The sequence below is a fragment of the Marmota marmota genome, unplaced genomic scaffold (genome assembly GCF_001458135.2).
Source record: "Marmota marmota marmota unplaced genomic scaffold, marMar, whole genome shotgun sequence".
NCBI classification, from domain to species: domain Eukaryota; kingdom Metazoa; phylum Chordata; class Mammalia; order Rodentia; family Sciuridae; genus Marmota; species Marmota marmota.
Window position 1 is genome coordinate 20,244,935 of NW_026000211.1, and position 17,789 is coordinate 20,262,723.

General features: G+C 31.5%; 1 protein-coding gene across 2 annotated transcripts in view; it reads left to right on the forward strand.

Annotated features, from left to right (window-relative positions):
* The window catches only part of Glra3 (glycine receptor alpha 3), a 176,049-nt gene that overhangs the window by 41,964 nt on the left and 116,296 nt on the right, over nucleotides 1-17,789 (forward strand). For both annotated transcript variants that reach the window (XM_015486085.2, XM_015486084.2), the window contains exon 2: nucleotides 4,783-4,910. In XM_015486085.2, the coding sequence (XP_015341571.1) occupies nucleotides 4,783-4,910 (128 nt within the window). The remainder of the gene's footprint in view (nucleotides 1-4,782; nucleotides 4,911-17,789) is intronic.

A 17,789-nucleotide genomic window follows, 5' to 3' on the forward strand; every position in this document is an offset into this window, starting at 1 on the left:
TTTATTTTTCCATATGAATTTCATGATTGCTTTATCCATTTCTACAAGAAATGCCGTTGGGATTTTGATTGGCATTGCATTAAACCTATAGAGAACTTTTGGTAATATCGCCATTTTGATGATGTTAGTTCTGCCTATCCATGAACAGGGTATATTTTTCCATCTTCTAAGATCTTCTTCTACTTCTCTTTTTAGGGTTTTGTAGTTTTTCATTTGTTTCTTTATCATGCTTTACACTATTTAATATATCTTTAAAAAAAGTGAAGCTAAATTTAGCAACACTTGCTGTATTGATATTAATATTCTCTATTTATCCTTCTCACTTTCTCTTTCTCAAAATAAATAGCTGGAATTATTGCTTTATTACTGCCAACAGAGTAACAATCACACAAAATATTTACTGATATTCATTCTAGTTTTTGAATATTCATTATTGTGAAACCCGCAAAGAAATCTCTGTATCCTTGCTTTTAAAATCAAATCTTAACATTACTTATGAAAAAGGATATTTTTAAGTTCTACAAAACAGTATTATTGGAAGTAGTTGATACTATATGAATAAATAATATTATCCAGACAGGAAAGGAGCTCCATGGCTGAGCAGTGAGGCGCGTAATTCTTTAACACAAAATATAATAAATCAAATATGAAAAGAATTCTATCTAGGATGACATTTGGGGGTTGATACCAGTAAAAAAAAAAAAACAGTGAAGTAAGGACATATGTAAATTCTCTCCTTCATAAATGCAGTGAGAAAACTGATACAAATCAACTTTTTCAGAACTCTAGTGATTAACTATCAGGATGAAATAATCCATGAAGAAGTTTAATCATAAAAACATCTAACTCTTGGTAAGAACCATGGGATTTGTGGCATTATAACTTGCTCAATTCTTATTCTCCACTCTCTGCAGCTCCATGATTACAATGTAAACCAATACATTGTTAGGCCCTGTGCAAGTGGAAGTAAAGGTTAAAGCAAATTAGTCAACTGCTCATTAGTCAACACTCAATCACAAAACATAACAGCAACTTGGAAGCCACAACAAGTGGCAGAGAAGAGCTAAGGAGTTTGAAATTTCTCTTTCTCTCCCCCACCAACCGCATGCCCCAGCACCCCCACCCCACACTCCCACACACACACACCCCCTCTGCACTATAATTGTCATTATTAGTCCTTTCTGGAGATTCTCTAGAAAAACTCACTTGCAAGGCTATTTTTATTCAACCTAATTTAAAACTCAACAACTGCAAAAAGACTTTTTTTCTGGATCCATTTATCAAAAACATTTAAAGACAATTTTTTAATTTCACAGGTGCCTAAGTCAATTGTGTAACAAGAAGGACAAACAACAAACTAACCAAAATCTTAAAAGGAAAAACAATGGAATAATATATAAGCTCCATATATTTCTTGGCATCTAGAAGGCCAATATATATGTATAGGGTTTTGAACATGCCCAGGGTTATTATGCCCCTGAAATTCACATGCAAATGTGACTTTATTTGGAAATTGGGTTGTTAGGATAAAATGAGATCATGCTGGTGGTCCCTAATGCAATGTGACTATTATTCTTACAAGAAGAGGAAATGAGGATAGACACACAGAGGAAGTCTATTTGAAGAAACAAACAGAATGTGGCTTTCTATAAACCAAGGAGGGAGACCCTTAAAAGAAACAGATCATAGGGACACCTCCATCTTAGACTTCTAGTCTCCAGAATCATGAGTTTCAGCCACTTTGTGGGTGATACTTTGTATGGCCTTCCTAACAAACTGATATACGAGAATTAAATGCATGCTGAGGAAAGAGCAAGAACACCCTTTCAATTCTGGTTGTTTGTTAGGCCCTGTGCAAGTGGAAGTAAAGGTTAAAGCAAATTAGTCAACTGCTCATGAACACAGAAGCCCAGCAATACTGGAAGACAGTGGTCTAAGAATTTAAGAAAATCCCTTTCTAATTATTAGCTGATATTTTTTAAATTTTTTTATTTGTTTTAATTAGTTACACATGATAGTACAATAATATTGTTAAGCTAAGCAAGAAGATATCCCTACAATTGCATAAATAAAAACCTATTTTTAAAAAAGCAACAACAACAATCTCAGGAAGAAGGGGAGTATGATCTCCAGAATTTCCACAAAATGGCCTGTTTTCAATAAATAGTTATAAGATATTAAAGAAACAATACTCAGGGGGCTGGGGATGTGGCTCAAGCGGTAGTGCGCTCACCTGGCATGCGTGCGGCCCGGGTTCGATCCTCAGCACCACATACAAACAAAGCTGTTGTGTCTGCCGAAAACAAAAAATAAATATTAAAAATTTCTCTCTCTCTCTCTCTCTCACACACACTCTCTCTTTAAAAAAAAAAAAAAAAAAAAAGAAACAATACTCAGGAAGAAAAGCAACCGATACTTACCTGAGGCAGCAAAGGCACTGGAATTACTATACAAACATTTAAATTAGCTATTTATAATGCATTTAAAGAATAAAAAAAAAAAAAAAAAAAAACCATGTCCAAAGAACTAAAAAGAAAATACAGTAAAATATCAGTAAATATTTATATATCATATTTTCTTTATCCATTATTCATCTGTTGCTGGACATCTAAGAAAAACCTCACCAAATAGAAATGATTAACAAAGAGACAGGAATTATAGAAAAAAATAAAAATAATAATTCTGGGGTGGTGGAAAGTAGAGTAACTGAAATGAAAAATTTACTAGAAGGCTGGTATTTGCCTCTTATGAATGCTACAACAAATTATCAACAAAAATTTATCCTTTCATTCTTTCAAAAATCTGAATTCAGTTTACTGGGCTCAAAAACAAGGTAAGTAGGCCCTCCCTCTCTCTGGAGGCTCTAAGGAGAATCCATTCCTCATCTCTTCTAGTTTCTGAGGGTTGCTGGCATTCCTTGGCTGTAGTACATCACTACAATTTCTGCCTCCTTTGTCACATTATCTTTCCTTTTCTACCTCATGTCAAGCATATCTCTGCTTCCCCCTTATGGAAGATTGAACTGCATAACTCATCTCTCCAGGACACAGTGTGAGGGATTTCAGCTTAATATACATAGTCATCTATTATTTTGAATGGGAGAGGCACAGCATTATTGACTCTGATTCAGGAAAACAGGGTATTTTCAATGACTGGAGAATGTAGAAGTTAATCATCTGGTTACTGAAAGGAGGAATTCTAAAAGAAAATAGAGGATACCATTTAGATGCAGCAATATGTAGCTGTGAGAGCTCTAACAATGCTTTTCTGCAGTATATTCTTGAGCCATTGAATATGAACAATTATTATGTTTAATAGGCTAGGAAGAAGCTACTTAAAACCAGAGAGTACAGAAAAGTTCTAGAGTCATTGAGAAGATAATAGGCTTTTTCTTTTATTTTTATGATTTTTTTTTTTTTTTGCGTTAGAAAAAGAGCTTACAAGTGAGCACAATGACAAGGAATTGGACAATCGGTAATATGGAACCAACACAAAAAGAAGTGAAGCTTCTGTAGGGAAGAAAGCTAGGATGACAGAATGAAAATCACTGAGGAGAGGACTGATTTAGAGTGCCCAGAACTAGGTATAACCACCAGATAATGCAATAGCTAATAAATACTGTTTTTATAATACTGTTTTCAGAACTATTCTCCCATCACTGAAAATGAATTTTAGAGTTCCCTATAAATCACTGCATATACCTGTGAAGTAGAAGATTAATGGAAATGCTCTAAAGCCCATCTTCCTACTCACTAAAATTCTTGCAGGAGAAATATAAGAAATTTAATAATTAGTGCTATGATAATATGTGAACAAAGTGGTACAATGCTCTGAGTTGAGTAACCGCAGATGGTTGTGATGATTGATGATCTCTAGGAAGCAACATCAACTTGAATACATGATTTCCAAACTCCATTCTTGGATTCAGAAAGTCAGGTTTACTTTTCTGAGCAAAGTCTGTGGATAAAACAATCATTTGATCTTAGTTAGTAGGCCCAGGCCTTCTTTGGACCACCCTATATGTATGAGGAGCTGGACAGTGGTGCAATTACACTATGGGTTTCTAAGAAGAACAAATGCATACAAAGGAAAATGTCTAAATTTTTAAAAATAGAGGAAAACTAGGAGTTTAAAAACTCCTAGACAAAGTTTCTAATCTTATAATATCCAAGGGCTCAAATCACATTTAATGCAATTTTCCAATCTTAACACCACACTAATTCTAGATCTGAAGAAAATGTACTACAGCTTAATGGCACACAAGTGAAAGTCGAATGAATTTAACTGGGTGTATTACTAACATAGGAAGCATTTAATTGAAGAAAAGAATATTACTGTTTCATATGTTGTACAAAAGTTTTACTACTGCTGAGAAAAATTCACCAAACCTAAAATGTGATTTTTTTACCCTCAATAAAGCAAGAATTATTATTCATAGCTGAATTTTTATATTTTCTTTCACCTGAAATACTAACTCAAGTTTGAGAAAGTACAGATTTTGAAAGATTAATACTTTATTATTGAAAGTAGACTTTGTTTTCGGATTTAACACAAAACACTGCCACTTCTGATGGTTTAAATGAATATATATGAAACTTTCTAAGCACTGATTGTAAATCCAAATATAAATGTGTCATTATAGTAATATCCACTATATGGTATTTAAAGTTCTTTTTTATTGTCAAAGTATTTTTTGCTTAACATTTAAAAAAAATTTTTATAGGTAGCAGCTGTTAGAAAGACTTCATTTTGTAAAGTCTATCATTTTGTTCTCACTTGCAGTTTGGTTGCTACAAAGGAAACAAATAGTGCAAGATCTCGAAGTACTCCAATGTCACCATCTGACTTTCTGGATAAATTAATGGGGAGGACATCAGGGTATGATGCAAGAATCAGACCTAATTTTAAAGGTAAATATTCTGTTTACTACTTCAGTTATATTTTTCTAAAATATGTTTAAATAAATTTGAAAATTTATTTCACCAGAAATTCTAATGCTTATTTCCAATAATCATTCAAAAACAGGTGTCCTGAAAGAAGAAATCTAATTTCATGTACAAAGCTATCATCATGTGCTTTCTATGAACCAAGAGTGTTTTCCCCCTAATAGTTATAATATTTATTGTGTTGACCATTTATTTTAGGAGCATATATGTATGTACATATTTGTTATTTATCTATTATATCACTAACTGGCATAAAAGTATCTTTTAAGACCCAGTAATAAACTTCCCTCCCACCCTCTTTTTTTTCTGTGTTGGTGTTCCAATGCAGGGCCTCACACATGCTCAGAAAGGGCCCTATCTCCAGTCACTTCTCACCTTTTTAATTCCCCATAATACAGAACTCTATATTGTAGAGAATCAGTTGTTTTTTGTTTTTGTTTTTTTAATTTACTTACTGGAGAAGGGACTAGATAATTAAAAGCCACAGATATTATTTAAAACACAAGGCTACCTACTAAATATTTCACCTGAATTTCTAGGAAGAAAGGTAAAAGTCAACTTAAGGAGTACCACTTTTTTTTAATTTTTTTGTTTAATATAATGGTGAGCATATTTATACTAGTTGTATGTGACCTATCTAGATCTGTAATATATCCTAGAATTTAATTTTAGGATAAAGATAAGAAAACTGCCTCCATGCCACAATTTACTTAATCTATTTTCAATGTTACTCTAATAAACAGAGAAAATAAGTTATACAAATACATACATGGAATTCAGGTAAGATTTTTCATTCCTGAAGGTTAAAAAAAAAATGTTGACTACAATTACTATACTTTGTTCTTATAAAAGAAAAATATAAATATAAAAGAATTTCTTAGTAGTGTTATAAGATTAATTAGCAAGGAATAATAAATATTAAGAATGGGTAGCAAAAGAAAAGAGGAGCAAAATTTTTTAATTTATGAGTCAACAATGAGATGGATTGCTTCGAATTTCAAAATGAGTTTCACATTTAAATTGTAGATTGTATCTTTTGGTTTTTAAGCTTTCACCCATAAATCATGGAAGGAAAACACTGAGCCTGTGAGAAAATAGTATAACTTATGGGGATATAACATACAAATGAAAACAAAAAATTTCAGAATTACAATGTTTTTCAAATTGAGAGAAAGCAGTATCTTAGTCATTAGGTTCTGAATTTTGAACAGATCTTGAGAACACAGATAGCTATCATATGAGTAAACCACAAGAAACATAATTAGTAATTAGTGGATTCATTATGGTGACTCTACATTAAATGATTCAGAAATACTGCTTTCTTTTTCCTGAACATTAAAGAGGAAAATTCATTGTTTTTAAATTTCTGTGAATATTTTAAAATCTTATAAATACCCACAACAGATACTTTAACAAAAATGAAGATAAGTTATTAAACACACAACAGTGTGCCTTGGCCTTTCTCTTATGAAATTTAGTTCTATTTTATTATTTCAATAACTTAATACATAAAAGAAAATTTGAGTCATTTTAAAATGTGATTCATTATTACTATTTATTCATGAGACCAGTAATGGAATATATACAAGGATTTGATCTTTCCTTAAATAAGTATTAATTCCTTTTTTAGTAAAAGTATATTCCTGGGGCTGGGGATGTGGTTCAAGTGGTAGTGCGCTCGCCTGGCATGTGTGCGGCCCGGGTTCGATCCTCAGCACCACATACAAACAAAGATGTTGTGTCCGCCGAAAACTAAAAAAAAAAATAAATAAATATTAAAAAATTCTGTCTCTCTTAAAAAAAAAAAGTATATTCCTAAAAACAAGCTGATAGCTATGCCAGTTCAAAAGTGGTTTTTCTTATTATTAAGATTCTATTCTTTAGGATCCTTAAAAAAAGAAGAAAAGAAGATGTTTTCTTTGCTAATAGACAGTCTCTTCAATAAATGATGCTAGGAAAAAAATGTTTTCTTTCCGTCACATTTTTAAGGTACTCTTGATATTAAGAAAACAAATATATGTTACCTTTGATTAACAAAATATTAACATCAAACATAGAAATAATTTAGTGCATTAGTTTATGTTTATATTGCCTTTTAATCTTTTGCCAAGAATCGGACATTACTGACTTTAAAACACTCATAACTCCACTTCCAAATTAAGTATATTCAACACTTTTATTGAAAAAATCATATTATTTTGACCATAATTTCACTGTTCACTATTAAAATATAAATGAAATATTCTGTATATATTTTCTGCTTATGCCTAATAAAAATATTTAAATATTAACAAACTATATCAAATACTGCACCCAAGATGATTAGATGAAAGGAGGCAAGAAAGATCAGTTTTTCTTGTGATGCATCTTATCTCACTGAACAAAAATATCATCAAACATACAAACATGAACTGTAAAACCCATTCTCCTGATAATATTTAAACCGTTATCTGTGTTCCCAAGACTAAAACTATAATGTCCTGTGTCATATGGATTGACTTTCCCTATATCAACTTTTTGAAGGAACTTGGCTAATTAAATTAATTGAAAATGAGTATTATACATTAGTTCCCTTCCAATTAGTTAATACAGTGAATTAAAATTATGAGACTAGGAGTATGTAAACCACCATATGATCCAACTATCCTATCCTATTCCTTGGTTTTTATCCAAAAGAACTAAAATCAGCATATTTTGGTGATACAGACACATCATTTTTATAATAGCACATTTCACAATAGCCAATTTATGGAACCAGGCCAGGTACCAATTTAGCCATAAATTAGAATGAAATTACAGAGCATTTACTGGTAAATGGATGGAACTGGAGAGCGACATGCTAAGTGAAATAAACCAGACTCAGAAAGTCAAGGGTTGATTGTTTTCTCTCATTTGCATAAGCTACAACAATAGAAGGGGTTAAAAATGGTGAGTTCCATGAAAATGGAAGGGAGATCCCTGGAGTACAGGAAGAGGATACAGGGGAAGGGAGGAAGAATGGGAAAAGGGAGAAACTGCAGAATGAAACTGATTAAACCATGATAAGTACATATATGAAAATACCATACTTAATTTTACCTTTTTCTATATCTACAAAACACCAGCTTTAAAAAACAATAAAGAGAAGGAAGACCAGTAGAGTAGAGGAAGGGGAAATACATTCCCTTAAATATGTTTATATAAGTATAAATATATGTATGATTATGACAAAGTGAAGCCCACTATTGTGTATAACTATAATGAGCTAATAAAAACATTTAAAAATAGTTTCATGGCATGTATATCATTACACTATTATATTGTATTATAATATTATATTAGTTTGAACGTTTTTTAATTGTTTCCATACCACTTAAAGTGACAGTCTCTTCAATAAATGATGCTAGGAAAAATGGATATCCACATGTAGAAAAATTAAACTAGATCACTTTCTCCCACCATGAACAAAAATCAATTAAAATGGATTAAAGACTTCATGCAAGCCAGAGATTATGAAACTACTAGTAGAAAATAGGAGAAATATATTAGGACACAGAAATTGGCAAGAATAATTCAGATAAGATCCCAAAAATACAGGGGTGGAGGGAGCAAGCAGACACAATATAACAAACTAAACATCTTTTTAGCAAAGGAAACAATTAACTAAGGTAAAGAAGCAACCTACACAATGTAAGAAAATATGTGCAAACTAAACATCTGATATGGGATTCATATATGTAACATATAAGGAATTCAACAATGGAAGAATAAAAACAATTGAAAATTAGCAATAGGCCTAAATGGTCATTTCTTCAAAGAATATACACAAATGGCCAACATTTATATGAAAAAGTATTCAACATCACTAATTATTAGGAAAATGTATATCAAAATCATAAGGTATTACCACTCTAATTAAAATTCTATTATCAAAAATAAAAATGGTAACAAATGTTAACAAAGATGTAAACATACTCTATATTCTGTTGGTGGAATGTGAAGTTAATACAGCCATTACAGAAAACAGTATGGAGTTTCCTCAAAAAATTAAAAACAGAACCACCTTATAATACAGTAAGCTCACTACACAGTATATATCAATCCAAAGAAAATGAATGCAGTATGTTGAAGAGACACTTGCATTCCCATTTTTACTGCAGCACTGTTCACAGTAGCACTATTCGTAAGAAATGGAATCAACCTAAGTGTCCATCAGCTGATGAATGGATATAGAAAATGTAGTACATACACACCATGGAATACATCCAGCCATGACAATGCAGATGAACTAAAGAATGTTATGTTAGCTAAATAAGTCAGATACAGAAAGACAAATAATGCATTATCTCACTTCTATGTGTAAATGTAAAAAGTTGATTTCATAAATGTTGATGGTAGAATAGTGATTACCAGAGGCTAGTAAGGGTAGGGGTAGAGTGGGGTAAGACTGGTCAGTGAGTACTAAGTTAGATAGAAAAATAAATTCTAGTGACTATAGATGATAACATACTGTATATTTAAAATAAACTAGAAAAATAATTTTGAATGTTTTTACTACAAATCAAAGATAAATGTTTGAGGAGATAGATATGCCTACTGGGATTGACCATTGCACAATGTATAAATAGTTGAAATATCATATGATAGCCGTAAATATGTACAGTTTTTATGTGTCAATTAAAAACAATTAATAAATAAATGGGTAATGTTAGCTGAATAATTTTTAAAAGAATAATAAGGAATAGTACATGGAATATATATATATACATATATATAAAATATATTAAAATAAATTAAATGATTTGGTCCTCACTTCTTCATGGATTAAAGATGTTAATGACAAAAAAAGAGAAACCTAGCAAATAATTTACCTAGATAATTAATTAGTCCATAGGAAAGTGCTTATCAAATATAAAAGCACTGGAGGGAAAACTGCATGTTAGACCTCCCTGAAATTTATAAATTTTGTAGAAGACAAACATAAAATCTTAATATTGACATTATCAGACAGTTAATGAAAATAAAAAGGAATTTCCAACCTTATTAGCAGTTAGTAAACTACAAGTTATAACAATAATGATATAACATTTTTGCCTTTCAAATTATCAGCATTGAAATATAATAATTATTCCAGCCTTGTATACATTATGATGAGGTTTATTTCTGGAATACTAGTTATAAATGTGTGACTGTTTTCATAAATATCTTTATATTGAAAGGGAATTTATCTTATAGGCCTTTTATTAAAAACATAAAATGATGCTATTCAAATGTAACTTTGATTTTATTCTTTTCTTATGTTTTGAATGTAGCCTTTTTTTTCTTTCTTTTTTCTCTCTTTTTTTTAATTTTATTTATTTATTTATTTATTTATTTATTTTTTACTTTTGGTACCAGGGGTGCTTACCCAGTGAGCCACATCTCCAGCCCTTTTTATATTTTGAGACAGGGTACTGTTAAGTTACTAAGGTTGGCCTTGTGGTTGCAATCCTCCTGCCTCAGCCTCCCAAGCCACTGGGATTACAGATAGGTACCACCACATCCATTAGACTTTTTTTTTATTTAACCAGAATTATATTTGTGTTGCTTTGTGTCAATTCTCTAAGAAATGCATACCTTTTAAAAATCTTACCTCTGCTTAAGATTAAATTTTTTTAATATTATTAAAATGTTCCATAAAAATGTAGGAATAAACATTTCTTAAAGTATCTTAAATTGGTACTTAGCACAAACAGAATGGCCTCTTCTATGAAAAAACATTAGTTTATTAAATAATTAAATATAAATATGAGCTATTTTTAGAAAAAAATTACTAAAGGAAATCAAAATAATAGGGTGGCTAACTCACTAACACCATCTTTCTTTTCCATTGGTTAATCTGTTCTCTTCCCTTTTAGAATAGTCTCAATTCATCTTAAAAATTTCTGAGTCTGTTTTCTCCAATAAAGATACAGTGCTTTAAAGATAATCTGACAAGAATACAAAAAGCACTTCAAGTTTCTGCTATATCTTAAGTCCTATCAAGCATAATGATTTTTAAAACTATTATAACAAAGGTGTTTAATAATGATAAATTATTTTAGAAATGATCTGGGAATTAATAAAAAGAATTATCAAGGTTTCCATATTCCATTAAACTAGCTAATCAATCAAGAGAAATTAAAGATTTTACAAAAAAATATTATTTCAACAATTGGGGCTTGAGGAGAAATGGTATATATAAAAACAGTCATTTCTTTTTTTAAATATGAAAATAACAGCTAAATGTCACCATTTCTTTCTTGTAATTGAAAAATCTTTTTGAAACTCTTGTTTAGGAAAGAACAAAAATGGAAGAGGCACAGTGAGAGATGAGAAGGCACCACATCATTAGGCAGAAACCACAGTCTGTACAGCCCATGGGTCAGCACAATCCAATGGTGCCAGTGGTGTTACCAACTTGGAGAGCCAGAGGAGTTAAAGGGTAGACACACACACACACCCTATATTTAAGTGTTTATGTTTTATTTCTACCTGGTCTCCCCCACATTACCATCAACAATGACAATAAGAAAAAAACAATGAAATAAAATACTTTTTTATTTTCAGGACAGAAGAAAGATTTATATATTTTCTGAGCTTTGGTTTGATAATCTTTTTGTTTAATAGACACTTAGAGCAGCTTTAATTTTACAGAACAAATGATTACAAAGTGCACATATCACCACCCCCAAAGTTTGCCCTATTATCTTCTGTTAATGTGATTCATTAATTATAATTGATGAACAAATATTGGTTCATTATTATTAACTAGAGTCCCTGATTTACATTAGGGCACATACTTTGTATTGTACAGTTTTACAGGTTTTGACAAAAGAATAACAACATGTGTCCACCATATTTATATCATACAATATAGTTTCTTTCACTGCCCTAAAAATCTGAGCTTGAGCTATAAATATTGCTCTCTTCCTCCTTCCTTCATTTGCCCCAACCTCTAGCAACCACTGATCTTTTTATCACCTATAGAATTTTGCCTTTTCCAGAATGTCAAATAATTAGAATCATACAATGTGTAGGCTTTTCAAATTGGTTTGTTTCACTTAGCAATATGGTTTTAAGGATCCTCCAAGTTTTTTTCATGGCTTAATAGTTCATTCCTTTCTATCACTGAATAATATTCCAGGATAACTTCTTTTTAAATGCATTTGACATTGAAGACATTTTACACAATTATCAAGTTATACAATTCTAGCTCAGAGGTTTGCAGATATTGTTCCTCTGCCTACTGATATTTAGCACTGTAAATCGAATTCCATTTTGATTTCTGCTCCTTTATATATATATCCTTTTTTTCTAAATTTAGACAGTTTTCTTTAGGAAATTATTGCTTATCCTGGCATTATTTTTGTGTTATTTCTCCAAAGTAACTCTTCATTTGTTGAAAATAAACTTGATCTCTTCGTCTATCATTGTTTCTAACACATTCCTCTTAAACCCTTCAACTCTTTGTCCTTTTCCTCTGCAGTTAAGCAGATGCGTCCTCTACATCCTGACTTGCTAATACATATTGTAATTTCTAGACTTTTGGAATGCCTGCAGACATTCTGACTCTGCAATTGCATTTTGGTCTCTTCACAATCCCCTTTATCCTAAACCATTTCACGAAATGTGTAGTCATGGTGGTTGTGTTACAGGTGTCCACACAGGTGCTATTTTATGTTTTGTAAAAACTAAAATTGTCCAAAAATGTCAATGATGAAAAGCAGTAGCTCCTTGTTTTAACACTCCTTTATGCACTGTTCCATTTCTTTGAGCCACATATCAAAAATGAAATTGGTTGCTCCTGATAGTACTTACTCTAATCTGTTTGATTGTTCTTAGCCTTTCACAACACATGTATCATGAGATTCTTTGCTGAAACTGGACTGCTAGTTCAATACTTCTCTTTCATTTCATCCTAACACTTCTATTTTTCTTCTCTACAATTTTTTTTTCTTTTTGCAGGAACAACTATATTTATTTATATTCTTCACTTTCCTTAAACCACTATTTTTCTTATATGTAACAGAGAGCTCTGAAGTTCAGAAAGGATTGGGTTGTTTTGCATGGGTGCTAATAAAGATTTTGTTTGTTCTCTGTATGTGTGTGCATGAGTGCAAGGGAAAGAGTGTGTGTGTATGTGTGGTTGGGTGTGCATGGAGCAGGGCAATTTTTCTTTCTTTCTCTTGAAAGAGAAAATCTAACTAAAACCATATTGCCTTGACCAGAGCTTTAATTGAGTGTTGAGTTTTGACTAAGTTTGTCAAATTAGAAGACTTTAGCTTTGATTTTAAACAATCTCACACAGACATGATTTGAGGTACTGACAAGTATCATTTTGTCCTAATTGTCAATGAAATTATTTCCTTAAAAAAATTTTTAAAAATTCCATAAAAAGCCAGAAATAGTGGCACATACCTGCAGTCCTAGCTATTCAGGAGGCTGAGATAGAAGGATCACTTGAGTTCACAAGTTTGAAATCTGCCTGAAAAACAGACTTATTCTGAAAACAAAACAGACAAACAAACAAACAAACCCTTAGTGCTAAAATACCAGGCCACCCTTGCTCAATAGGAATACAGATGAAAATTAAAAACAGGAGGGAAATTCTGAGACAGATGGCCATTTCCTTTTCGTGGGCCCCTTCTTTCTCTTACTCCTTTCCTTCTCCCTGTAGTCTTTGACTGCATTTATATTATTTTTTGCTCCATTTCATCTGTCAACCATGTTTATCTGCCTTCTAAATTTTATATCTTTAAACTAATTATGAGTTTCTTCCCATTCTCCTTGATATGATACTTTATTCTTATTTTTATTCAATAATATCATTTTCATATCTCCAGGGAGAAAGTCCGTCTTAGAAATAAAAGTTTCTAGGTGTCATTGAAAACGGAAGCAGTTTTAACAAAACAAAACCAAGTAAGACAATAAAATATTGTTTTACTAGAATACCAGTCATTCCTGTATTTTACTTCTTTTCTTTGACCTTAATCTTTGGCCTTTCAGTTATTCTTTGATGTTCAACTTGGACCCTAACTTGACTCTTAGCAGTCACCTGATTATCAATTCCTCCCACATGTTTATTGAAATTTTAAATTAAATTTTCTTATTCTGTCTCTTTTTATCTACAATTAATTTTTGTTTGTCCTCACAATGTGATTTGTCTTTCCACCTGTAATGTTTCTCTTTATTAATCCCTTTCTCCCTACATAACAAATCTAGTCTGTCCAGTAGTCTCTTCTACTATAGCCCATTCTATACACAAGATGGCATATATACCTAAACTCAATTCCTACCCATATTTTTTTCAGGGTAAACAAAAGCATTTTAAAATGATCCTTTATCCTTTTAACTATTCTTATCTATCAAGACACTATTACTCTTTAATAAAATAATTCACAATTTTTTTACTGTATGTTTCTATTTGAATGTTTATATAACACCAGGTCATTTTGACAAGAAGCAGCTCTTGAATAATAAACACTTTTAAAACAATAAATGTTCACTTCATATGTTGAAAGTCAGATTCTTAACTATATATTTTTAGTTTTTGTATGATTATTTCTAAATCATTCGTTCTGTACTGATTTTTTTTTTTTAAAAAACAACCTCACACAAACAGAAGAACTACAGGAAGAATATAAAAAATTATGTTTTTTCCCCTGAGCTACTCTGGGTTGTTGATATGAGGTCCTAACACTGAAATATTTATTAGTATAAATGAGTATGTTCTCCTACAAAACCTTTAAAACAAGCAAATTAGCATGGATCCTATTTCAGCTTTCATAACAAAAGAATCATTGTCTCTGAATTGAACCATCACTTCATGTTTTTCTGTGACTTACATGATTTTGGCATTTTAAAAATATTACCTAGCTATTATCAGAATGCATTTGTCAAATGTTTTCTCATGATTTGATCTAGAAACTACATGAAATCACATCTTGGCAAAAATATCACAGATTGCATCTCATCATATGGTGGATTTTGTTGATTTTTACCATTACTGGGTAGATTCACTTTGATTACTTACCTTGGTTTCTTCCAGGATATATCTATAGATAGCATAAATATATAAGCATATATTCACACACAAATGCACACAGATACACACATATACATATATGTACACAAACAAATTTACATCTATATTTACTTTTCTATTACCTATGGGAGACCGTGAATCCACACCAATATCTCCAATACCATAGATGTATTCTAGTTTCTAATTTCCACATTTTAATTCCCTAATTTGACAGAAGGAACCTGGCTCCCATCTACTTCAATATAATTACTTATTTGATCAATATGTAATGGATCTCCCTTGTCTACTACAAATGCCCTTTTTGCTCTAGTGGGACTTTGAAACCCTGCTCAGTTTTATCTCTCTCTATGTAGAGACTTATTGAGATTCTGACTCTTTATGCCAGGATGTCCCAACAGGAACATACCCATAATCTTATGGCTGCCCCATTACGGGAACATACTCCTCACTCACTCTGTCTCCAACACTCTTGTACTTTATAACCCTTCTCTAGAGATGTGCTTCCCCTGTTCCAGGTTACTGAGCTCACCTCCTTGCTGTTACCAGCACAGAAAACTATCTTAAATTAGCTACCTGGATGGCTTAAGGACTGCATGTCTAGGAAGAATAGAGAAGGGAAGGAAAAGAGAAAGGGAAAAATATAAACTGATTTCTACTTTTATGCCATTGTTTATAAACCTTTAAAGATATCTAACAAATCATTCTAAATCTGGAATATATATATATATATATATATATATATATATATATATATATACACACACACACATATATATATGCCAATTAAAAATATATATGCCAATTAAAATATATATATATGCCAATTAAAAACAAAATGCTATCTCTCCTTATAATATACATGCACATTTTTCTAAAACCAAATCTCTAGATTGAATTTTTGTAATTTAATCTTCCATTGTATTCTCTGATTTTTAAATGGTGAGGTTTTAATTTAACTTTATGTTTAAAATTCCTTAGAACTATTCTTACTGAACATTTGAGTTGTCTGTTAGCTTGCTTGCTTTATATATTCCTGAGAAACAATTTTTCCCCAGTGTTAATAACAATTACATCATTGCCAAGGCTTTGTGTTGTACTTTGATATTTTACATTCTCTTCATCTCTAAACTTAAAAGTCATGTTCTATTTTTTAAGGAACATTTAAAAGAAAACCTCCTATTGAAAACATCTGAAATTACTGTCATTTGTTTTTCAGGCCAACATTGGCTAATGTAATGAACAATTTAAAAGCACAATTTGCCATATGGATGCTATAGCAGTTATTTGCTCTGTTGCTAAACATAGTAGTGTATTGAATGGATATAACAGCTTTCACATTGGCACCAACAAGTAACAGATTGGCAAAGAACTGCTGAACAGGTGGTCTCTGTAATGGCAATACAAGATTTACAATCTTCTCTAAGTTTTATTCTCTACAAATGTACTCCTGAATATACATATCAGTAGCTGGGATAAAAAGACTGTTCCAAAATTGCTGTCCTGATCTGACATAGACCAGAAATCAAAAGGGTAGAGCAGATTATCTTTTTTTTTTTTTTTGGTACAGGGGATTGAACTCAGGGGCACTCAACCACTGAGCCACATACCCTGCCATTTTTTGTATTATATTTACAGACAGTCTCACTGAGTTGCTTAGCACCTTGCTTTTGCTGAGGCTGGCTTTGAACTCTTGATCCTCCTGCCTCAGCCTCCCAAATTGCTGGGATTATAGGCATGTGCCACCTCGCCCAGCAAAACACAGCTCCTTTTAAGCATATGGTGATGTATCTATTTCATTCTTTTTATATATCTCCACCCACCGTGCTTGGCTACATTCATTCTATCTCCTGCTTGTACTATTACAATAAATGTCTATTTTTCTGTCTCCAAGCTATTGCCTATCAATGAAGTAATGTTAGTTCCTACATTCCCATAATATAGAATCCGTTAGGACTCCAATGGGTTTATAAAGGAAATTCCAAATAACTTGGTATCACTTGAAGAGACTCAATAATATAAAACAACAATGACTCTTATTTCCAAATTGCTTTATACTTCAATATTTTAAAAAATATTTAAATGATTCTTTTTATACGTGCATATTTTTTCAAGTAAGTTTCGTAAAAATTCAGAATTATGATTTTGTGCATGAATTCATTCACTCTTCCTATTTCTGACAGAGAGAATATACAAATCAAACAATAATCAAATGGCACTTTTCTGTGTTTTAATATATGGGCAAGAAATATATATGATAAACAGAGAATAAAGTTTAAACCTGAGACTACTGTAAGCTATTTTTACTTCCATATGAAATTTAGATTCTGAATCTATAATGTTTACTTTTTAATTTTTTTGGTGCATATTATTACACAGGATGATGAGTTTAAAAGGGGCATATTTGTGCATACATGAAAATATAAATTGATCAATTTAACTACCCCAATATGGCCCAATACAATTTTACTACCCAATACAAACTTTCTCCTCTTTCTTCTTCTTCATCCCCTGCCTTTACCCTAGTGGTATCCCTTATAATTTCATAGATTTCCTTTTATTCTATTCTAGCTTCCACATATGAGAGATACAATCTGAGTCTGAATTTGCTCAAAATTATGTTCTACGGTTCTCTAATTTTCCTGAAAATGCAAAATTTGTTTCTCCTTTATGTATGAATAAACCCATATTATTATGTATGATAATATATATATATATACATACACACACATGAACATATGTATACATACACACACACACGTTTTTTCTTGGTCCATATTTGTTGGTGGACACCTAGACTG